Source organism: Leptinotarsa decemlineata, unplaced genomic scaffold (genome assembly GCF_025532065.1).
Source record: "Leptinotarsa decemlineata unplaced genomic scaffold, Ldec_3_MD MMD2_tig00002974_RagTag_RagTag, whole genome shotgun sequence".
In the NCBI taxonomy this organism is placed as follows: Eukaryota; Metazoa; Arthropoda; class Insecta; order Coleoptera; family Chrysomelidae; genus Leptinotarsa; species Leptinotarsa decemlineata.
Genome location: NW_027412578.1, coordinates 4,745,118 through 4,770,583, shown reverse-complemented (window position 1 = coordinate 4,770,583; position 25,466 = coordinate 4,745,118). Strand labels below are relative to the sequence as shown.

At 32.4% G+C, this 25,466-nt stretch overlaps 1 protein-coding gene across 1 annotated transcript; it reads right to left on the bottom strand.

The window, feature by feature from the left end:
- Positions 1 to 737: 737 nt before the first annotated feature.
- Positions 738 to 24,369, bottom strand: nsl1 (non-specific lethal 1). Its single transcript, XM_074177312.1, has 8 exons — positions 22,467 to 24,369; positions 17,416 to 17,972; positions 14,921 to 15,124; positions 12,575 to 12,917; positions 11,336 to 11,420; positions 9,354 to 9,749; positions 4,807 to 5,108; positions 738 to 1,264 (listed from the first exon to the last, which is right to left on the bottom strand). Exons 1-7 carry the CDS (start codon positions 23,741 to 23,743, stop codon positions 4,839 to 4,841), a joined length of 3,132 nt encoding a protein of 1,043 aa, XP_074033413.1. The 5' UTR covers positions 23,744 to 24,369; the 3' UTR covers positions 738 to 1,264; positions 4,807 to 4,838.
- Positions 24,370 to 25,466: the final 1,097 nt, after the last annotated feature.

Here is a 25,466-nt window from a genome sequence, read left to right as displayed (position 1 = left end):
GCGGATATAGTGGAAGACCAAGGACCTTGGTCCAAAGTAGAATAATTCCCATTATTATTTTTATAATTACTAAAATTTATTATTGTTTGTGCATAACCTAACGGGCATAAGCATTTAGCCAGTCTTTGGATAGCTAAGTGAGAAAATTAATATATTATAGTAGTAACTAATCCCTCAGCTTTAATTTGTTCGAAAGTTGGGAAATTTTGTTGGTTGTTGGTGGGGTTGGGAAAATTTGGATTCCCTCCCCCCCGGTATTTCTTTTCGCTATGGCCCTGATAGCAGGAGAACGTATGGGATTCAGTAGATAAAATCACTATTAATAACATGTTGAAATAGTTTCCATTTCAGACACTGATATTTTTCATTTCGCTAAATTCACAGACAGGGCTTTTGGCTCTTTACTCACACAAAAAAAGTTTGTGAAAAAATTTTTTTTCTGAGATATTCGTATATAAGATATAGACTCACTACCACACATTATTTCAAAGGCAGTGTGAGATAAATCTCAAATCTGCACTTAAAAATGCTATCGAAAATAGCAATTCTTGCTCCCTTTGGAAGTATCACAGTTTATTTATAAAGATACATTCAAACTGTTCAGACTGAACTTTTTCACACAACAGCCTTGGGAGAGTGACAAAAAAATAAGAAAATAATTCCCCAGTTTTGATTAATCTAGAATTATGCGTGTTGGATTTTCAGTGAAAAAATAAAAAGCAGAGTAAAACAAACGATCAATGAGTTACAATTTATTTGTATCATGTAATATTAAAACATATTCAGATATAAAAATTCATGTACCAACTAGATAGGTGCGGGTAACTTGAAATTTCTTGCCAACATTTAATGTTTTAAAAATAAATAATGTTTTCTTTTCACTTATTTATTCAATATAATTTACAAGATATAACATTATACAGGAAACTTTGTGGTAGATTATGTAAAATTAGTTTAACCAAAATAACAAATACAATAACACTATCTTATGATACATATTACTCTTATGAAGAGTACCAATTTAATTTTCAACAATTTTCACAGTTAACAAAATTAAATGCCGCAGATCAGAACTAATTCTGCAAGCAAAGTAATGTCAATACTACACAATACTAGTAATGTACCTGTATAATAAACTCCATAAAAAAAGTCAAAATAATTACAAACTTTTTTGATGGGGTCTCGTGCTCTAACTGACAGTTTCAAATAATATCAGATAAACTTCAAATCAGAGCCCATCATTCTCACTGGGATAGTTTTAAACCTGCAATAAAAAAAGATATTTTTATATTTAAAGTCACATTCAAGAAATATTTTTTTTATAGTTTACTTTTATATTTAGGCAACTCTTAATGAGGAAACTTCTCTTACAAGTTGATCCAGATTAGTAAATAGTGAATCATTTAAAAAGTAGCATTTTTCATGCTCATTGACATGCAAAAAAAACAAAACCAATTGATTAACTTAGCCAAACTGACCATAGTAGCATTTCAACAAGTGGTCCAAATTAGAGGTAGAAGGAACATTATAACTTTGAAATTTGAAGAGACACATCTGTCAGGGAAGGTTAAATATATGGAAAGGACACTAAATCCCAGACTGATGCGGAACCAAAATTTACCCTAAAGACACACGAGGTGGTATGTGCCAATTCGGCTGGAGTAATCCACTGCTTTGACCAATACACATCACAATATAAAACCGTTTCTAATTATCTGAACATATTCTCATTATTACATCTTCAAAGATGAAATACATATTCGTTAAAAACTGTTGATTAATATGGGATCCTCTGTATGGCGGGTCGAAAAAGCGCTGTCTGCGTTATATTTGGACTCTGGTTTTCCACTAGTTGCATTGCAGTGGAAGCTGCAGTGAAAGGCAGAGGACGAATCTCGTAGCTTGGCTTCGCAACTGATCGCCTTGGGAAATATCATGTATCTTTTATATTCGGGGATAATAATAATAACTTTACTCGTCTTTTCGATCATTTACATGATATAAGACATGTCATAAATAAAAAACATGAAAATTATATAAAACAATAATAACACAGTATAACATAGATCGGACACTCAGGTACTTAACTATATACATATATAAAATTGAGTTCTCTGTTGATGCCATAGATGGCGTCTTCGTAAAGGGAGATGTCACTGACCTTACTTACTCAAGCTTGTTCTTCAAGAACAGTTGAGTCCAGCAGCGCATTTGTGGCTCAGCCTAGCACTACTAATGAGACTTACGGAGGGACAAAACAGCGCTGTCTGTTTATTCATAAATGCGTTGCATTTATCATTGATTATAATTATATCAAATGCTCTCTGTTGCCTATCTATCATTTCACAAATGATTTCATTGTCTCCCATTTTCGAGACATTTCACCATTAATTGGAGCACCCGATTTTTTATTATCAACTTCACCTTCCAGTTTTTTATTATTTTCTATAAGAGTGAAAGGAGTGTTAATATCTTATGAGTAATTTTTTAAATTTTAGCCTTCATTATATCCACATATTTTTATTATATTACTCACTTCAACATTTATATATTCTATTACTTTCTCTAAAGTTCTTTTTTTTTTAAGAACGGCAGGTGCACTTCTGAATGTTACCTTGCATTTTCATTTGTCAAATAGTGCATTAAGTTCAAATTCAAAAAAAAAAGACATGTACGAATACTAGAATAAGTTATCATTATTAAAAGAAATAATAAACGACTATTCAGAAGTTTAATGAACAATCTCTTGATGAAGTCGTCTAATTGCCATTTTTTTTTAATTTTAAATATGACAAATGAAAAAGATCAAGTTCTGAAAAGTATATATTGAAATTTTTTTGAAGCCTACAACTTATTGCCATCGGGCCATAGTTAGTCTTGTGGAATCGCAACCCAAATGAAAAAATGCGATTGCTTCTTAAGGATCTTGAGTTGACAGAAAGGCAAAGGTTATCTAAAATAGGTGAACAATTGTAGTGGAAGTTTATTATTTTATGAAGGAATAGAACCATTGCAAGTTTACGTCTGTCCTCAAGTGATAATAAATCTAATACCGACAGCCTCATTTGCGAGGTAAATCCATAGTAGGGTAGGCCAAGTTTCCAAATTATATATTTAGAAAAGCGATTTTGCACTTTTTCAAGCCTCTCTTTATGACAAGAATAAAGAGGACACCAAATTACACTATTATATTCCAAAATACTCCGAACCAGTGAAAAGTATAATGTCTTTATAGCATCATATTCTGTAATATGCCGGGTATTCCTTTTGATGAATCCGAGCATTCTGAATGCTTTATTACAGATATTATTGATATGATCAATAAAGCTTAGATCTTTATCGAAAGTAATTCCCAAATCGCATAAGCTTTTGACAGTTTGAAGAGTTGCATCATTAATGGAGTAGTTTCCAATGACAGGCTGTCTCATTCTATAAAATCTCAACACATTACATTTCTTAATGTTAACTTTTAGACAATTAGTATTACAGTAGGTACAAAAGCTATCTAGGTCATTCTGTATACATTCAATATCATTGGTAGATTGCACTGTTTTGAAAAATTTAAGGTCGTCCGCATACAGAGAGATATTACAGTGTTTAAACACTGATTTAACATCATTAATAAAGAGTAGAAATAATATAGGACCAATGTGCGAACCTTGCTGAACCCCTGAAGTTACATGAATTGTTTCTGACACACTGTCAGCTATCCTCACATTCTGCGATCTACCGGAAAGGTAGGATTCAATAAATTTCAAGTATCTGCCCGTTATTCCAAGATTATTAAGTTTTAAAATTAATAGTTCATGACAAACTGAATCGAAGGCTTTAGCAAGGTCCGTGTAGATAACATCAACTTGGAACCCTTGCTCAAGCTTATTTGTGATGAAGTTTTGATAGACAGCCAAATTGGTGGCAGTAGACCTTCCCTTGTAGAATCCATGTTGTTCTTCTATTATGACGTGTTTGAAATTATTGAATATTTCATCCGTAATTAAAGATTCAAATACTTTGGGAATACAAGAAATTTTCGTGATACCCCTGTAATTCTGAATATCATTTCTGTTTCCACTTTTGAATACTGGAGAAAGGAAAGATTTTTTCCAAACACCTGGAAAAATCCCTGTATCAAATGATCTTTTTGAAATGTACAGCAAAAGCATCGGCAATAGTTTTAGGGCTGTCATAGTTCATAAATAATAAACAATGTATCTACACCTGTCACATATAATGATAATCATCTTCGTCAGTTTCAGACTCGTTGCAATATTAACAGATTCCCATTGTTTATATTAATAAAGAGTTTCATTGAAATAGACAATCCTCAAATGAAGTACTGCACTGGAATCAAAGTAAAGAGCTGTTTTTGGTCTGATTAAATCAATAAAATAAGAGACAAGGAATAGTTTTTCTGTACATAAAATCACTGTGAGATTATGAATATATTATTCAAAACCCTCAATTCAAGGTAGTTGGAAACCCCACATTAGCACAAATTCGATTTTGATTTTTTTCCATCAAGTCTATGTAAATTTCATTATTGTTCAAGTTTTACCATAGTCATTCGATAAAGTAGGTAGGTTCATAAAACGCACAAATACATACAGGTTGCATTTTATTACAAAAATACTAAAACAGAATATTCCGTTCTCGATGTTGGCCAATGACCCAACTTTTTTATGGTATAGTCATGAATTATTTTTATTTGTTTCAACAAGTATACCTTGTTCAGTATTGTTATTTCCTTAACGGAACTTGGTCTGTTGCAAAGTGTCCATAAATAAATAATTTTTCAACTACACTTACCATATAATCAGGTCCTAAACAAGTAATATATTCTATCTTTTATAACGATCCCTGTTGATCCCCTCCATATCTATCCATTCGGGATCATTGGGATCTTCTTCTCCTTCTCCAATAGCGGACTCTGTAGACTCGCTATCGGGAGAATCGACTTTTCGATCCATGTAACCAGCTGCTCCCTCATATTCTGCCGAATCCTGCGAATGAGCATTAGTTTGGAACTGATGATTCTCGGGCATATGCTCAAGCATCTTTTCATATGTTTCATCACCGATGGGGAACTCCCTTCTATCGTAGGGTGCCACCTGAAACAACATTCACCTAATTGAAATATCATGAATGGAACATTAAGCAAGGCAGTAGTGTTTTAAGAACTATTAAAAGTATTCAACTATATACGTCATGAAGTTTTGCTTCACAAACTCCACTTTTATAGATTGAGAGATGCATTGTTGTTCAGAGAATGTATATTATAAGGTGAAAAAACATGCTATTTCCCAAGGTTCCATCAACTACCTCAAATGTCAAAACGTGAGCAAGCTAAGGATTGGAGAGGTCTAACCTTTATTATTATTAATGTTTTTTGGGAAAGAAAGTTTTTGGCTTTCTACTACTCCATCTGATACAAAAAAATGGATGAGAGAATCTTCCAAAGAAAGGAAGGATTAATCAATTTGAAAATAAGTAACTCTATACATGGATGTGTAGATCATGCAAAGAAGTAACTTTCAAACACAAACTGAAAGGAAATTTTTATTTTATTATTCTATTATTTCCTGTAAGAAGTAATATTTTTTTTCCAGTAGGAAAGACAAGTGTAATTTTGAAGCTGTGGAAAAAACTAGTTTTTTTTTAGTTCAAGGGGGAACAAATAATCCAAGTCCTATTACATTGGGGGAGTTGTCAGTGCATTTTCACAATATGACAAGACAAGACAAGACAAGACAAGACAATTTATTTTCCACTGAATGTTACAATACAAGTACCATACATTATGGGAATCGTCACTAATAAATAGGATATAATAATATTACAATTTCACTTTTTGGTCATAAAATAAAATAAATTAATATAAATAAATAGGTACATGTACACACTTTAAAAATTAATAAATGAAATATAAGTTTATCAATACTAATTAGGATTATTTATTAAAAATTTGAATCAATAGACTACTGTTTCATGTGGTCCGAGTCAAAATTTTCATTCAAAAACTCCTGAACTGAATAATAGCATTTCTGTACTAAAAACTTTTTCAGATAATTTTTAGATAAACTTATGCTGAGTTCTCTAAATTTCTTAATTTCACATATTTTATTGTAGCATTTGATTCCTATATAATTGGGATTCTCCTGTCCGATTGATAATCTAGAGAAACATAAATTGATGGTGTCCTTCTGCCGCGTATTATGATTGTGAACATCCTTTCTTGTTTTAAGAGAGTTATGTTTATTTATGATGTGAACAATTATTGAGTAAATGTACAAGCTTGGTAATGACATAATACCCAGCTCAACAAAGTGGTTTTTACAAGATGTTTTGCTAGATAAATTCAGCATGCACCTTATAATTTTTTTTTGAGTGATAAATAATTGACCACTATTATGGGCTTTTCCCCAGAAAATCAGACCATATGACAGGCATGACTGAATAAGGCCAAAATATAGTAGTTTCAGTACTTCCATTGACACTGTGTTACGCAAGTTTCTAATAATGAAGCAATATGAGCTCAGTTTTGAGGATGTATGTTCAACATGATCGTTCCATGTGAGTTTTTGATCCAAGTGGACCCCTAAAAATTTTGTACAGGTCGAGTTTTCTAATGATGTTTCTTCAGTTTTAAGTAGTATGCTCTGACATGAAAGTCTTATTAGAATGCACTTTCATTTCTTATGAAACAGTTAGTCATCATATATAAAAACACATAATTCGAATATACAAGCATGGTAACGTTAGTATTTCAAAATTTAAAAAAAAGGGTATCACAGCTTGTATTTTTTAAGACTTCTGCTATACATCTTATCTTTTTCTGGGAGACAAACACATCTTTGCATGAGGAGGATGCTCCTCAGAGATTAATACTAGTGATGTGCCGAGTCGCTATTTTGATGGATTGAGTCCACTAGAGTCAGTTCATGTGGTATTTGAATCATGACTCGATTCCCTGATTCGAGACCAGTACTCCAATTCTATGTTTGGTATTCCAATATTGACCCAAGTCTGGCTGGACTAGAGTCTAGAAATTCCAGTCCAGAATTCGAGTCTGAAAATTCTAGTCCAAAACTAGAGTCCTATTTTAGAACAAAAGGGAAAAATGAAAAGGAGTTAACTTCAAACAGCATGTAGATTAGGTTAAGCATAATGACCCAATATAAGTAAATCAATAATTTTTAAAGAAAGATAATTATAAACATTGAATAAAAATATAGAGCATAGGAGTTCTATGGAGATACACAAAAAAAAATAGAACATAATATCTGAAAAGAGCGTATATTTTGCAAGTTACCACAAACTGTAAAATTTTCCCAAACGGAAACCAACCTTATTATTTTGCTATGAAGTTCAAAATTGATTACAGAAATTTGACAGATTTGTATAGCTTGACGTGCTGGCGACTGTAGATTGTACCAAAGCCAAAAAGGTCGTATAAATACAATTTAAATAGTACGGTTGGCAATGCTTGTACGAGCGAGTTGACCAAATTCGAATACGAGACTCGAGTCATTTGCACTCGCATAAATAGAATCGAGTTAGCGAGTTTGAATCGATTCTTCTTGACTCGAGTATCGGAATCGAGTCCGGCATACTCGAATCAAAATAAATTGGTATTCGAGTAGGCAAGTTCTAAAGTAGGGATCGAGTCTGGCTAGAGTAAAAACGTACTCGCCACATCGCTAATTATTACCATACCGAAGACAAGATTCGACCTGAGCAATTTCCAGCATAATCAGCTATTTCTAAAATATAACGAAGGTTTCTAAGAAGATTATTCATGGAATTCAGTTTTGACAATTGTTCCACAATTAGTTTTCCAGCTGAGAAATTCATCCAAGTATACAGCTGAAAATTTCACGGAGAAATTTCATCTTCAATTTTCAAGTTGAAACTGGCTATTTCTTTTTGTCTAGCATGAAATCTCAATAAGTGTGTTTTTGATTATTTAAATTTAGGGAATGTTTCTCAAACCAAATACAGCATTAAGTTACCTTTGGTTTGTAGATTTTGATCTATTTTATCTGATATAACCAGTGATGTATCATTGCATATAGTGTGAAATGATCATATGCAGAGATGGATTCCATATTAAGATTAATTTCCACATAATCGTATGCATATAACTTTTTGGTATTATAATTATCATTAGTGATACTGACATATTGTTTTCAGCCAGTTCAGCGCATTTCCTTGTGTGCCAATATTATGGAGTTTTACATAAAGATTTTCTTATGTATATACAGCAAGCGCCAAACGTGATTACCAGCCTGCGTTGTCTGAATAATTTGTGAGTAAGGCACGTGAAATAATTTTTAAAGTGTTCTATTATTTTCAAAGTGTTAAATGTGAGTCGGATACGTTATCAAATATGAAAAATAAAACATATCTCGCTACAGGTAACATTAAATAAATTTAAAAAATAACTATTTCAACACAAATCTTTTTTTTTTTATTAGGTATTTCAATAAGAACCATTGAAAGAGTGGTTGCCGATATGTAGTAGATATAGAGCGGAAATATTGGAAAAATGTAACATTCACAGATGTTCAAACAGAGGTAAATCCAGTGATTAAAAATTAAAATGACGATATCAGCACAAGCAGCAGTGAAGATAAATGAACTGTACTACTACCTGTAATACTAAATAAAAAATGAAAAGAAATTACAAAGAAGTCATGTTCCATTTGCTACCCTAATTAAAACTAATTATAGGTACAACCCTGACCGGCAATGGGGCTTATCGTAATCCAATAGTAATTTAGTTGGTAGAGTCTATACCAACGCAATCGCTCGCCTTCAGCTGTTGTGTGTATACTGTATATTAGGTTTCTGAATAAAATGCATTCATCCATTATTTACTGCCAAAGTAAATCCGAGATCAGTCTATCCAAGTACCAAGTTATTGGCGAACTTTATATCGTAAAAGTAAATGATTTTATCCTTATTTAAAAATCAAACGACTCATTTGGTGCCATAATTCCATTTCAGTAAGAGTTATGTACTTTTAGAACACTCCACATACTGTGATTTTTGTATCGTCTGCAAGCATGATGACTTTTCCAGTGGTCAAATGGTCTGGATGATCATTCCTAAAGAGTAGGAAAATTATTGGCCCAAGAACAGATCCCTTAGATACCCTTACAGGGACTGCTGTACTAATTCAACATTTTTCTCAAGATAAAATCAATGCAGTCGAAAGCTTACTATTTACGTACACCATTGAAAAAACATGTTTGTATATTGGGTGGTGACTGCTAGATAAATAAATAAATAAAATAAATTTATAAAAAATTGTCTGGTATAATATGTGTAATGAATTCAATTTTGTTACTCACCTCCACAACATCTTGCGCAGGTGGTTGCGCCTCATCCTTGACATCCTTATCCTTAGCAAATCTCGACTGAGACATGGTCCTCCGCCTCATAACTGCGATCGAAGGTAAGGAAGGAAGAGGGGCAGGTAACGAAGATTCATCTTGGTGTAGGGAGAGCGGAGTGGCGGGGGGAGAGGTCATGGGAGAAGTTGTATTTTCCATTGGGTCGATATTGTGTGGGGACATTGGATCAGGAGTGTTGGCCCCACTTGATTCTGCTCGGCTGTCCGTTCTCTTGTGGACACGGGTGCGGCCGTAGCCTGTGGGCATTTTTAAGTAGCTGAGAAAACGCTTCTTCTCCTCGTATTCGCATCTATCATGTCGATTGATCACAGATTCTTCGGACAGATCCTCAATCTGAAAAAAAACAAATGTTGCAAAATTTTATATAAACGAAGTATTTTTGCAAAACTGTAAAAATTTGTTGATGCTTTTTCTTTTTCAATTCTAATGTTATTTTGTAAATGTGACTTCATCATAACTAAATTTGCATTTTTATTTTGTTGTTTTCATGTCTTATATTTCTAAGTGTCTTTTGTATTTTTACTTTGTAGACTTTGAAAATAAGAAAATTTAAAGACACAGTATATTTTGATTGATTTTTGAACTACTATTAAAATGGGTGGTGTTAATACCAAAGTATTTATCCACTGACTCATTCTAAATACAAATTTTTAGTTACAGGGAACGCATAAAGATAACCTTTCTAGTATATCCAATATTTTTAAAACAATCAAGGTTTTTGGGAATATTGACCCAACATATCAGTTAACGGTGACAGTATAAGCAACTACTAGAGCGATTAATGTCTTGAAGTGGCGAATTAAATAAGTGACATATTGTGAGACTATTTGTGTGGTAGAAATTATGAAGTTCTGAACAATAAAATTTGAAATATACAACAACTGTAATGAAATAAAAAATAATACTTTGCACAAAATTTTTTCTTTCAAACTCGCAGCATAGAGAAAAAACCAGCTGCAAAATATTTGGGAATTTGATGATTATATAAAATACCTGAACAAAAAACTTGCAACAATCAAGCTCTTATGCCATCACCAACAAACTAGGTACAACTACTGTATTGCAAACTCTTATTTACTCATAATAAATAACTAACTGTATATTGCATTTTTTTGGAGACAGTAAGCCTTATTTGCAAAAGAAGAGAGCTCTATAGAATTCAAATTTGAACGTGAAATTCACAACAAACAGTACACAGAATAAACCATGGCCCATCATAAATACCGTCCCATAATTGCACACAAAATTCGTACGGTTTAGAACCCTTCGTTGCATTCTATTACTTTATACACCATTCACCCACCCGTTATGTCTCAATCTATATAGAATAGAATTTATTCATCATTTAAAATTTTACAATTGCATTGCATGACATAACACTTATAAAATTTTATCAGACTAGTCAAATGTGAGCACTAGGCTATATATAAAATATAAATAGATACATACATGTACATTACAAAAATAAAATAAAAGCATCTTTTTGACTTATATATTAGATTAAAAATTCTTGCAAATAAAATGCCTGACTTTTGAAATATTTTCATTCACTCACCAATCAAATTGAAAAGTATAGTAACCCTCAAGGCCTTTTGTAATCGTGCAACATAACTATTGCTCTCAAAAGTTCATTACAGCCTGGCAGAATATTTTGAAAATATGTTTTGAGACCAGCTTCTGAATCAGGTTTTTTATTTTTGAACTTTTCACTTGTCCATCAAAAATCAACAGCAGTTTGTTGAAAATTACTTGATGTTCCAATTCGATTACAAGTTTTTGAAAAATTTGTAGTGGAAACCAAAACAATTTTGATTTTGTCTGACTCTAATATTGAAGTTAGAGAGTAATGATCAATACCAAGTAACCATACCAATACCAATCTCACTTGATTGTTTGCAAAGAAACAATTGTATACTCACATCACTGTCCTGATTAGGTTCTTTAACAGCTCCATTATTCTTTGTTTCAAATTCAGCAGCAGCTTCAGATTCTGCAATTCTCCACCTATTCAAGATAAAAATTCAAAGTAATTGTCAAGTAAAAGTATTTTGCAAAAAAAAAACAGTTATATAACAGTCAAAAGATAAAATATACTACACTTTTTGTAAAATTAATAATTCCAAACAACATAGATGTTCATGGAGGTAATAAAAGAAAATAACAAATAATGCTTATTCTTCACGGATGGTATCACATGCTGAAGTGTCATCCCAGATGTATACATGCTGAAGTGTCATCCCGGATGTATATCTGCTCGTCTTCGACATTATTTCATTTCAGCAAGATCCCACTTTCCATATTCAAATGCTCTGCTTGGTGGCTGAACTTGATAATGTCAAAACTTGATAATGTCAAAGATGAACGGATATACAAATATTGTGAATATTTCGTGTTTAGCTCTTTCTGAAATTTTTGAAAGGATAGGAAGCTAAAACATTGGATTATGATTATTCATTAAAGATTTTTCCCACCTTCAAACATTGGTCAAAATTTAGCAATATTTTGAAATGATTTTCAATTCAAATGATGTATTACCCGATTTACTAATAAGTAGACAGGTATGCAACCAAATTAAAGAGAATTTTTTATTATCCAAGTAGTTAATGATGTCCCCTATCTCTAGAGCATTGAGCAAAAACAAAAAAATAGAGAAATCTCTTCACAATACAGTCAAAAATTGATTGATGCGAAAGTATGTACTAATAGTCGATAATTCAAACATTATGTTATTATGTGGATTCCAGTCACCAAGCAAAAACTTTTTCTCAGTTTGACCTCAAATATATGCAGTTCATATGTCACCAGGGAGTATGTTGTTGTATTCAGACCGTTGGAGAAAACTGTAACCATTGGCTATTTTGTGATATGGTATCTAAAAGTATTCTTTTTGTTAATATGGTGTTGCATTTTCAAATTTTAATTTATGAATGAAAATGAGAGCTTGATTAAAAAGGAATTCATGAATAGACAACCATTCCAATGAAAACATCTCTTATTGGGGTGAGTATGGAACCAGATAAAATTCTAATTGCACAATTTTGAATTTTTTTACAGTTAGAAATCCTATTTCAATTGACCAAGTATAATACTAATAATTAAAAACAATATTATCAACATGTTTCTTCTGAAAATAATAATGAAAGTAAATATATGCCTACTTTGGAGTTAATATTTCTTTGTACGGTAGCTTCTCAACTCTGGTTGACGCAGCGACGCTATAAGGTATGACGATGTTATCAATATCATATGACAGCGCCCGATTATTCTTTTTGTACCCGCTAATCGAGTGCATGTGAAGCAAGGGCGAAGAACTTGGCGACTCGAAGGAATGAGGACCAGCATTGCTACTGGTCCCGATAGAATCTATCTCTTCGTCTGCACAGTCTGCTGCAGGGGAGTTTGAAAAGGTTTCAGTCTCTTTGGCAATGTTATGTCTTTTCCGATGTATCTTATTCAGAGGATGTCTGCCAGGCTTCCTTCCTCTGATCTTATTTCTAATTTCTGAAAAATGAAAAGGTGAATTAGGAACATGATAAACCTTTCAGTATAGATCTTTGTAAAAATGTTTTCAATTATAGAACCAAAAACAAAATTAGTGGACATATTACCAAATGAATAATAGTTTTTAATGACACCCTACTTGTTGTTTCACTTCAAATAATAATTTGAGAATGTCATCAAGAGCCATAGTCTTATAATTTTGGAATTAATGCAACATTGGTGAAAAATTTATTTTTTGCCAGTAAAAATATAAAAATGAAAATATAAAAATGAATCTATGTGAATTACATGTTTTGTTATTTTTATGCCAAAAATTCGGTATTATTTCAATTCAAATCCTTTAAAATACTTTATTTAGTCAAAAACTAATGTACAGTTAGTGACAATTTTAAGATGTTGAAAATTGATAAAATACTTAAAAATACAACACATACATTCACTTTCAAAGTCAAAAAGACTCTAAAATACATAAGAATTTCTGAAATAACATTTTAAGCCTCATAACGAATAAATATAGATGATATCTTCATAAAACAAACGTCAAATCTTATTGCTTTCTCCCATCAAAAGGTTTTTTAACATTTTTTCGTAATGATCAACATGATCTGTATCTTTTATTTCTGAGGTTGCATCATTGAAAATCTTGTCTTCTTTAACAAAGACAAAATTGAGAGTCCTTACTAGAAGAATACGAACATTTCATCCTGATCTGATTGGGTAACGTTCAATGGTGAAGTTTAAAATTATAATATTTTATAAAGTAAATGAAAATCAAGAGTTTCGTATAATAAATATTATTTAATTGGTAGCTATCCTAAACTATTCAACATAGATTTGAAGGGAGTGGGTCTGTTACATGACAAAATGACACGCATAGAGCGGTTTTATAGTTTCTGAAACCTGGTAATGTGGTTTTGGTTCAGTAAGTACAAGGTATATTGAAAAAATAAAGGGAATTTTTTAATTTCATGGGTTTATAGATACCAACTGTCAATTTTTCAGTTGTATTCATAGTTTTATTTGTCTGTGGCAGCCATTGAGGTTAAAGACTTCTCTGTTAATACAATGAGAATTTTGTATTGTTAACTGATAAGATTGAACTCAGAATATGCATCTATTGTGTGATCTCCTTCAGAATAAATTCTTGAGGACTGTTGCTTACAAAATGGGTTTTCAAGTGGGACATTACAACTACAATGACATCCGTTCAATCCTCCATTTGACAAATTTGGAAAATAGGCAAATCCAAACATACTTATTGTTTCTGTTCAAGTTGTTAGCAGGTCACTATTATAATCCAAATCTTCTCGTTATTAATTTTAGAGTAAGACAAAGGGAAAATAGGAAAGATAATACTATATCTATTGTACAGACATTCAAGAAATTATTAATTCAATAGTCCAATGTCATCAATTTCAAGAAAGGCTGGGTCGGGACTGATTTTTTTTTACAAACTTTATTGAGGCATTGAACAGATCCCTAATTAATTGTTTTAAAAGTTAGTTCTTCCTTGCTTTGAAAGATTCCCACTTTTTTGTATAAAGATCGAGAAGTAGAAAGCCAAAACCATTCCCCAAAAAAATTACGAAAATTGAAAAAAGGAGGAACCCTTTTGTTGGACCTGTCTATTCAATAACTGCAATATACATTACCAAATGAAATTGCAAAGATTATTATCAAGTAAAGTAAGTATTTTAAAAAATAATAGAGAAAATTCAAACGAACTTTGAATATTTACCCCATGAAGTTATGTGACTGTCAGATTGACCTATTCTAAACTAATAATAACAAAAATTTTTGAGAAAGAAAGTTTTTGACTTTCTACTACATATTGATACAGAAAAATGTGGGAATCTTCCAAATAAAGGAAGCAAGCAATCAATTTTGAAAGAAGTAACTCTATACATAGATGTGTAGATCATGCAAAGAAGTAACTCTCAGACACAAACTGGAAGAAAAACTCCTCCTGAAACAAAAATCTTCAATGAAAAAAAAAAACTCACTTGCAGATAAAGCTGTGATGGTGCTTGGTTTAAGCATTCGGCCGTACTTCTTTCGATGATCTATTTTCCTTGTTCTGTGTTCTAGAGATCTAGCCTCCGCCCTTTCAGATTTCGAGAAAACCTTGAAAGATTTCATACGAGTACTTCTCTGCTGCCATTCCTGAGTTTTCATCACAGCCTCAAAGTGAATCTTCTGAGAAGTATCTGTGGAATTATAAAAGATTAATATTCAGTATTTTCTTTGTAGAAGTTTTTCATCTTCAAAAACAATTAAATGAAGACTCAGAATTATCACTTGAATCAGACACCATAAATCTACGTTTACTTTCAGATCTCATTGTAGTCATGCATGTCTGATTGGTTATTATAATATCTAGTACAATGTCTTACCTGTAACATAATGATGTGTAAATTTCAAATAGATATTCATTTCCGATTTTTATTTTTTAACCTTATTGATGAAACAAAGTTATTTTTAAAATTACTATCTAGTTGTTCAAAACCAAAACTTCAAAAGCCATTTGCTGTCAGACGAAAAAATGTGAGTTGTTTCTTTTCATAATTTCGTGATTTTTACTTGAGAATTATAATTGTTGGGGTAGATTTATGCACTCAGTCTTGAAGTCGCAAGTTGTACGAAATAAAGACCAAATACAAATTATCAAATCTTTTACAAAAAATTAACCCTTGTTAAGCTAGTAAAACCACTTTGAATTTTTATATTTATTTTCAATTTATAATTCTAGGCTAATTTTGTACTCAATTCAGAGTTTTTTGATCTTCAATTAACGGAGATATTGTGAGTTCTGCTAGTTTGGTGTTAAGCTAATAGAACCCAACCACTAAAAACATTTTGTTGAATTGAACTGCATTAATTTTAGGTTACTATTGCCCACTATTGACAATTTTACTATGTGTTGTTTAATCAACCAGTCACAACTGATGAATGTTTCTGAAGGAAAATAATTTTGTGAAAAATGACAAATCTTATTATTTTTTCAGGATATCAACACATCATACAACTGTTGAGTGACACATCTGCCATCACTAATTTAAATGCCTTTGAACCTCCCCAAAGGTTCCCAATTTTTTCAATGATTCAACTGCTGATGCTAGCGTACTATCAGTGACCTAATATTTACAAACTTTATAGTAACTAAATAAAGCTTATCACAATTTGCAGCTCTCGCAAAACTGGTAACTTTATCAAATTATTTCCGATAATTAGGCTATCTACATATGAAACATGAATTCCAAAACGAAATTCATCAACCAAATATTTAAAAACACAAGAAAATAAACACATATGTGTAATCAATATGAAACGAGGGTCAAATAATTAGCAGATTAGAGGTATTTGACCCTGAAAATTACAAGAAACTTTTGATGGAACTTTCTGATTGTTATTGAAAAGAAAGTATTCTTCTTTGGAAAAAGAAACTTTTTGACTTTCTACTTTTTGTTTTGAAATTACAGAAGTCCTAAAAAAAAATAAATCAATCTATTTCAGTTAATATATTGATTTTTCATTCATTTCATTCCTTCTATACTTTTTCAACTTTAAATGGTATAAGGAAAAGCTTCTTGTAAAATTCCAAATTGAGTATCTCATTACTACAACTAATTTACAACTACTGTACATAATATATGCACCAATATTTTTATAATATTGATGATATCAGGAATATGCAAATATACAAAATCAAAATTTATTATGGCAGGTATCGCAAATAATAAACCAAAATTTTTTCAAAATATTTTTATTCATCTACTTATGATAATGTATAGAAAGGTAGATTGGAGTATGAAAAATAAACCATACCTTTACTATCGATAACCCGTATATAATCTATGTTATTAACAATGAATGATTCAACCTGATTGAAGTAAAAATGAATAGAGTGAAACTTGTAAGAAATCTGTCTGAATTATATTTTGCTCTCAAAATTTGTTGGAACCAACATTGTCTAAATTACCTAACAAAGAAAAATGGGAAAGAACAGATAAACTCCACAATTCAATGAAATAGAAAATCCATTGAACTCGCTACTTCATAAATTCAAAATGGGTATCTTTCAAAAAGATTTTGAAAAAAAGAAAGGAAATGTTGAGGAATTTGTCAATTTTTCCAGCTGGAATAATTTATACATCAACAACAAAACTCAGATTTCTGTACTCGAAATACCTTCCTTAAATTCCGCTAAATAAAAATGACAAATCATCATCATTCAGACTGATACTTAAATTGAATATAATGGGTCCATTCATACATAGAAAATTGCCATTTCTCACAAACACTTGTAAAGATGAGATTTCTCAGTCCTATCACTCGATAAGTAGGTCTCCACAAACAGGCCGTTTGGTTAATCGCAACCACTCAAGGCTGTCTAAACTCTTTTGGTACGAATTATTAATAGTCCATTCCGATAAAAGCTTCATGGTGCATTCCAACAGAACACTAAACACGAAATAGATAAAAACAGACAATTTCATACCTTCAGGCATTGAGAATACTGGATGAAAACTTGGATCCAATAGAGATACTTTCTCAGATTTGCTCATCGTATCTGGTGGGTCTCTCGGATGGGTCGGATCCGTTCTTCCAGTACATACCGCACACGGAACAGATAAAGGAACACACCCGCACCGGATCGTGCTGGGCCTCGCGGCCTTTCTCGACACCGCGTGCAGCCCTGAAACTTGCAGAAGCTTTCTTTTTTTGTGTATCACAAGTGGTCTAGTCCTGGCACATTGATAGTCTAAATCGGAACTTTCAGCTTTGGCACCGTCCTCCGTCTTTGAGATGGGGGAACTGCCCGGCAACTGGCCACAATATCCATTGATTGTAGTCTGGGGAGTTTGCAGCAAAGGGGTACATGGGGGACTGGAGCCACCTAACTTTACAGCAACTTTATTCGCTCGGATCTGTTTGTGCCAATCCGTGTGCTGACGTATGCGGTACTCCAAATCTGATATCTGGGCTTGAATCCAGGTCCACCGAGCTGCTATCAATCCTCGTTCCTTTGCATATTTCCAAAAGGCCCTTTTTTGTCTGAAATGCAAACATACTCATAAAAATCATATCAAGCCTAAAATGATAAATTTCTCTTAGTCATTAGATTTGAAGTATTGCATACCATGGGCGAAATTGAAGGTTATTTGCTGGGGGACTGATTTCTTCATTATTACAGACAATTTAGGCTCATCAAAAAAGAAAAAGGGATATTAACCTGATATTAAAGTTCAGTATACACAATGATAACTCATCAAAATTTCAACTATCTTAATGTTACACACTTAAAAAATACAACTTGTTTCCCAAATAATCCTTCATTATTTAGTCATTCCTATAAATTGCATTTATGCATGAACTGTGAAAGTGGATAAGAGTGTAAAATTGCACGGTCCTTTTTATTGACATTCATCTTCAGCGCAAGAGCTAAGAGTAGATTGGGTTACTATTCAGGTACTAATACCAACACTATTGCAACAAGGCCGAGTTTTGTTGACAGATTATTTCTGCTTGGTAGTCATTGGTTATTAGTTAGCTGGTTATTTCAAAGTAGAATATTCGCCCAAAAATGTTTGGGGCCTTGCCCCCAAAGTCTCTCGTGACTTCGCTCCTACTGCATACAAACATATAAACAAATATGACTGCTATCTTGAATAATCAAATAAATAAAAAGGTAACACCAAAAATCTTCATGAATTGTATAAATTCATATAACTTAAAATGAAAAAAATTATAACTTTCAAACTTGAAAACCTACCTAAATTATTTATGACAACACAATCTTTTAGGTGAAACTCTGGAAGCAAATACACACTTACCATCGATGAGATTCAACATTTATTAATGAGAAAAACCTTTGAAGTACAATGTTTTTACAAAATAAAATTAATTGAATAAAAATAACAAAAAAAAAATGAAAACATCTCTTAATAGTGGTGTCTGAATATTTTCAGTTTGTTCCCCAATCGAGTAATGCAAAAGTAAAAAGAAACAAACTTACTCTTCTCCCACCAAAAATTCTCAGGAATTATCAATTGAATCACCATTTCCCTGACTTGAACCTGCAACTCTGTACCTCCCGTCTTACTTATTAACTGTTCCTAAATAACTCATCCAATCCAATGAAGGTATTTATTAAATCTTGTCAATAATCCCTAACCCTATTTAAATATGAATTCAACAATACAACAACAAACAACAATACAACAACAAACTCTATAATGTTTTCATTAGTGATAAAAAATGACACCATACTACTACTTATACAAGAGACTGGAAGTAAAGGAGATTCAACTTTTGAAGGGGACAAGATATCAAGGCCAAACATAATTTATGTATGAAGGAATAATTTTTAGTACTTTTCGATGAGACAGACAATAGTGTTGCACTCATATCCGAGAGGAAGCTATCAACTTTTTTAGAATAGAAAAGGGGGTCTTGTCATACCTCGTTTGATAGCCATTTCATGTCTCTATCAAACATGGTCTTATTTTTGTAAATCAGATCAGTCTTCCTGAATAATTTCTAGTTTCATATTCGTTTCGATTGCAAGAAAATTTTTCTCAAAACTCAATCCTGCTTAATGCTTGATGTTAACCACTCACTTCCTGACAGTAATGAAGTTTGTTTAAAAATTCATTTTTTACATTATAGAATGTTTCTGGGGTAATTTCGTTAGGAGCACCAATTATTCTATCCATAAGCTAGACTGTGGTTGTGTAAAAAATACATCAGATATCCCGAATCCTCACAAAAAAATGTAATGGCATTATATTGGGTGATCTAGCGGGCCATTCTGAAGAACTATGTTTGCCTATCCGCCGGTTTGGAAAATTGTCATCTGGTCACTTTTGAACCAGCCTGTACGTAATTAGGAAGAATCTCATCTTCTGAAACATATGTTGAAAACTCATATGATTTTTCAAGTATCGATATCGATAGATAGGCTGACGTGGTTCCTTAGACGGGCCCACTAGATCATCTGATATGACACATCTAGAAAACCCCAGTTCTTTTAGAACTCGTGGATGAGAAAGAGTGGTGCTTGCAACGATATTACCCCAGGAACATTTCATACCTCAAGGAATTGAATTGAAGAAAGACTTTATTACTGCCAGGAATCGATTGGTAAACATTTTGAGATTTATGAGAATGAACTTTATAACAATATTGTTGATTGGAGATTGGCTTCTCCGAACTTTCCAAGTCTGTTTTTAATCACCAGTGATTTGAATCCAATGAAAATAATTCTCTCTTGTTCATTTTTCTGATGGTAATCTCAATAAAAAAATATATTTTGCGGCAATTTTTTTTGTCAGCTGACTTGTACCATACTGTCTTTGAGATCCCTCATATATTTACAAATAATTTCTTGTGATTTATCAGGTACTACTAGTTCAAAGACAAAACTTCAACTTCATCTTTTATTATTACTTTAATAATGAAACCGGTGTCAAATCTTGATATAAGATTGTGAAGAAAAAGTTACCCAGATGCGTTAATGTATTTTTATTTTCAATTTTCCTATAATGATATAACATTTTTTAAAGATGAAATTTAGGAAATGTTCCCCAAGCAAGAGAGAAATTTTTATAAACCTTTTTTTGGTGTTACTCTTTATATTCTACACTATAGAAGGAAAACAAATTACTTCAAAATTAGCAGTGTTAAAAAAAGTGGTGTATGATGATTCGAATTTATTTTCATTATGGTGATGACTTTCTAAGAATTGTAAAATTAAAGTATTTAATAATTTTGCTGATAAACCAATCACTATTACTTGCCCAGTTATAAATAATTATTTTCTATCCAAAACATCTGAATTATACCCATCCAACAAACAAAGCAACCCAAACAAAGATAGCCTGCTTCCACTGGCCAATCAGATTTAACTGCAATCGACTGGCGGAATTCATTGTTACAGTGTCGGAGTAATCAGTTATGTTTCAACGCCTGTGGTGTGTACATATACGGTATCTTAAAGTTTGAAATTTTTAAAATGTCAAGTACTGATACAGATGAAAAATCTGACAATTTGTGTCTCTACACTGCCCAAAAAAATTTTCCTATACCCAGCCGAATATTAAAAAAAAAAAAGGTAATTCCTTAATGTGACTGTACAAGCAGCCTTGTCTGGGAGATCACATGCACTAGGTAATGTTTTAGAGCAGTCCATTGCTCAGATGCACAGTGTATATAAGTTGAAATGAGCCATGATGGCAAGTATGATAAAATTAACTCAAGAAACCATTTTAAGGGATAACACATTTGGATCAAAAGAGATTTATTCATTTAATCCCCATAATAATTGGATAAAGTGAATAATGAATAATTACCTTCAACAATAGGTTTCAAATATAAATTGTCACAACTCACCACTTTTTGCAAGAGTATACTTTTTGAAGAATTAAAGAAGACAATCATCTCTTACTACATCATAAATTCTCAACAATTGAATCTCATTACTTGGTGCATATTAAAAATATCCTTGAAAAACATCTAGTCTCAACTTAATTTATATTTCAAATAATAGGTTCATTAGATATTTTCATCAGGGGTCAACTACTTACGAATTTATCATATTTATGTTAAATAATATACTTCCATAATGAAAACATTAATATTTAATTATTACTTTTACCCTCAATGAGGAAATAAATCCTGCCAATTTCTGTAAAATAATATTTTTTGGTTGACCAAAATGGCAGAGCGTATAAGTTTTATGTTCATGTTATAATAATAATAATAAAAGTCAATTCATTGATAAATGCAATAATATTTAGAATATGAACCTCATTATGAATAACCTTAGATATGAACCTTATGAAGAGAACTTGTACACAGCATCCTAAAGGTGGATTTATAACAACCAATGTTACTAAAACCAAGGTTAATTCCTGTATAAACACTAATTTCATTAAATCTGACATTTTACAAACAATATAGAAATTTTTTGTTTCATTTAAGCAAAAGAATAGTAAGAATTTCTGGAGCAACTAAATATATGGCATCACCCTGCAAACATTAAAATAATATGGTTCCAGAAAGAAACTATTCTCACTATCACGTTAACTCAATTGAGCAACTATGATAGTTAGGAAAGTATTTTATAAAAATAGATGTTTAGATATGCCATATGCTTAATCTGTGTAAATACTTCTCTGAGAATGGATATTAGAACCTCAATTGTTATAGCAATGTTATATGGTCATGTAAAAGTGGACTAAGTTTGTGTAACTTCAAAAGGATCAAAAATGGTGTTGTCAGGCACATTTAATTCAATGTTGAAATATAAGCTACAAGTAACAAGTATTACAAGTAACCTTTGGAATAGGACAATTGTTCATTTTTATGGTTGACTGGGAAAACGTTTACAAAATGTCAGTGTGACAGAAAGTTGATGTAGTTCTCTATGGAGTTATCAGAGTTGCATTTTCCAAAATGTACCTTCTGGCTATCAACTATGAAAATATTCATTACAAAATACAGCCCTACGACTATAAATATAAAGGAAAGAAAAACAAAAATACTCACACACTGAGGTACTGCTGATGGGGGTTGTTATAAGTTTGCATTTCATCACAGCTCTCACCTCCTGAGCTACTTTCAGTAGCTTCAGAATCAACATACTTTTGCGTCAAGTGGGTTTGGGTTTTTAATTGTCTAGCCACTTTTTGCAGTTCATTTTTGGTTTCAACAGACCAGGGAGTAATACTGATTGTTCCAGCACTATTCCTTGGCATAGGAATTTCAATGGAGCCTGATCCAAAGTATTTGGGAGCAGTCTTTTGTCTGGCAATGGTATTAGCTTGCAAGTTTGCACTCATTTCTAATTTCCTAACTAATGTTTTTGCTGAACTGTAAGACATGGGTTTAAGTTGGTTCTTGGTTTCATTACATAACGTTGGTAACAGTGCAGGTTGCCCTTCCAAAACTTCCTTAGGTTTTTTTAGATTTCGATGAACATTTTCAAACACTCCAGCGATTTCACTAGCCACATGCTGCCCCAACAATCTAGACTGCAACTTGAAGACCCTCCTTTTCAAAAAGTCCAACCTCCTCTGTTCTTTTGCATGTTTCTTTTGCAGTGCCAGCAATACTTCGTTAGCTTGAGATTCTTTCTGTCTGACTGCCGTATCGAGCTCATCCTGTTGGTCCTCAATTGACATATCCATTACATCTACATTTTCGAGCAGTTCTTTTTCAAATGAAGACAGGTTATTGGTTAACTCGGCAGTATCCAGGGTGAATATTTCCTCACCTTCACTATTCAGATCATTACTACTATTCAATCGTTCATTTCCTTCTATAGATTTAATTACTTGCATTATATCTTCAACATTATTTCCCAAGTCTCCTGTTGAACTCACGGCATCAGTTTCTGGTAGGACAGAACTCAAGTTATTCAGTAAATTTTGCATATCACAAGAGTTCTTATCTTTACAATCATTCAAATCTGTCTTTTGGAGTCCCATCTTGTTTTCTTGGTCGCCCATAGATGATGGACTAAAATTCATTATAGTGAAGTTTGAACCGGTAAAGTTATCCGAGGCACTACTCGATTTGTTGCGAAACTTACGCAGCGAGATTGTTGTTTCAGAGATCACTGAAGATTTTTTGAATGCATCATCCTTCAAATATGGAGCAAAGTTATTGAAGTATTTATTTTTAATGTAACTATTTTTTGGAAAGTCTGGTTCTAAACAAGACTTTGGTGGCAAGTCAAAATTCTGCGTTTGAACCGTTTCTGTTAGAGCTGGGGCCATGACCTCCGCATGGGTATGCCTCAGCGAGGCCGTACGCAATCCCATTCATCCAGTGTTTTCTGATTTCAACTTCACCATGTCAATCAACATTTATCAAATTATGTTTTGAAATGACCAGCCTTCTTTACCCGCCGAAAAAACTAACTTTCAAAATAAAGATGCGGCTATTTAACCACCGGCCAATTCCATAACAAAAACAAACGTGAATTTAAGCCAATTATTAAAGGATATATCGATGACGGAAGTACTACACAATCAAATATTTGAATACACCCGTAGAATAAACACTATTTCGTTAATTAGTACGATAGATCGGTCCTGGATGGTGAAAAACGGCACACTCCCACGTGACAAACAGAAGCTTACGAAACGGTTTATTACGAAGCTTGCTAATAGGAACTACTCATCCAACATTGCACCACTTTGAACACTAATTTCAGTATTTATACACTTGCTTATAGGAGTCATAGTTCTGAAACTGGTACGAACAACGTCTGTAAATCGCGTTGGAAGGAAGAAATTAATTGGTAAATTGTGAACAATCACTTTTTTAGTTATTCATTGAACAACAATGGCGACCTGGCGACATTCCTAAAAACAGCAAAACGGTAGTTACAAGCAGGAAACGCGAAACGGCGAAACTTGAGCAAACCACAACGAATTTATCTGTTCTACTTCTTCTTAATTACTTAGGTGTCAATGTCATTATTGCGGCGAATCCTGTCGCGTATCAGGCAAAACGTCTACCCTTTATACTGGATTTCCACAGCTTCATCTTCCGGTGATCCGAAAGTTCTCTGATTGGTGCAAATCCATCCGACACTTTTAACTTTTATCCGATGTAGAAAAATTAGGATGCCCTATGGCAAATGACGTGTTATTCTTTTTCCTGATGAAGATTATTTTTGGGAAAAAAAGAACAGTAACTAGTGTTGATACGTGACAGAATGCTTTTTTTTGAAAACATATTTTTTATATATTTATTTGCCACAAGTTCTCTATATTTTCAGCCATACCACACCACTATTTACAAAGATAAATAAAAAACGCTCCCGAAATACTTTTGAAATTTGAATACTCTGACCCATCACTTGTAGAAAATTGATAACATTATCCATGATAATAATTATAGAATTTTCTAACAGTATTTTATCCGAAACATGTTTCGCTACACATTAGCTTCATCAGTTACTGGTACACGATACTATTCTACAATGTCTTTTATATAGCCCCCGTAATGCCATGATGCCTTCTAGGTAGCGCAGGGAGTTATTACATTTGAAAAATATTATTGTTCCATCTATCAACATGTGTACAAAGTTGGGCGTCTTATTTCTCGCATCGAGAGATTTTGATAAGGCACAAGCGAATTAGTTCAAACACCAGGGCTTCTTTGAATCTAAATATAAACTGAAATTAGATGTTTCTGATGACAAATAATATCACAAATAGAATCCAGCATTCCTTACTCTACTCTAGTCAAACCTAAATAATAATGGCCCTGAGATGATTAATCACTTACCTGGCTATATTAAAATTGTAGAGTATAACTGTAAATTTCGGAAAAATCAGTAAAAGGTTTATTATGTGGTAGACCATATTATAGCTTTTATAGTTTAAGAAGAGTTCTATGATTTTTCTATAATTTATTTCATCAACTGTATTTTTAATATATTGACAAAGTATGGTACACTGCATTTTTAATAATTCAAATTTTTCCAGTATTGTTTCTTTAATGTGTAATATCTCTGTTCAGCAGTGGTGCATT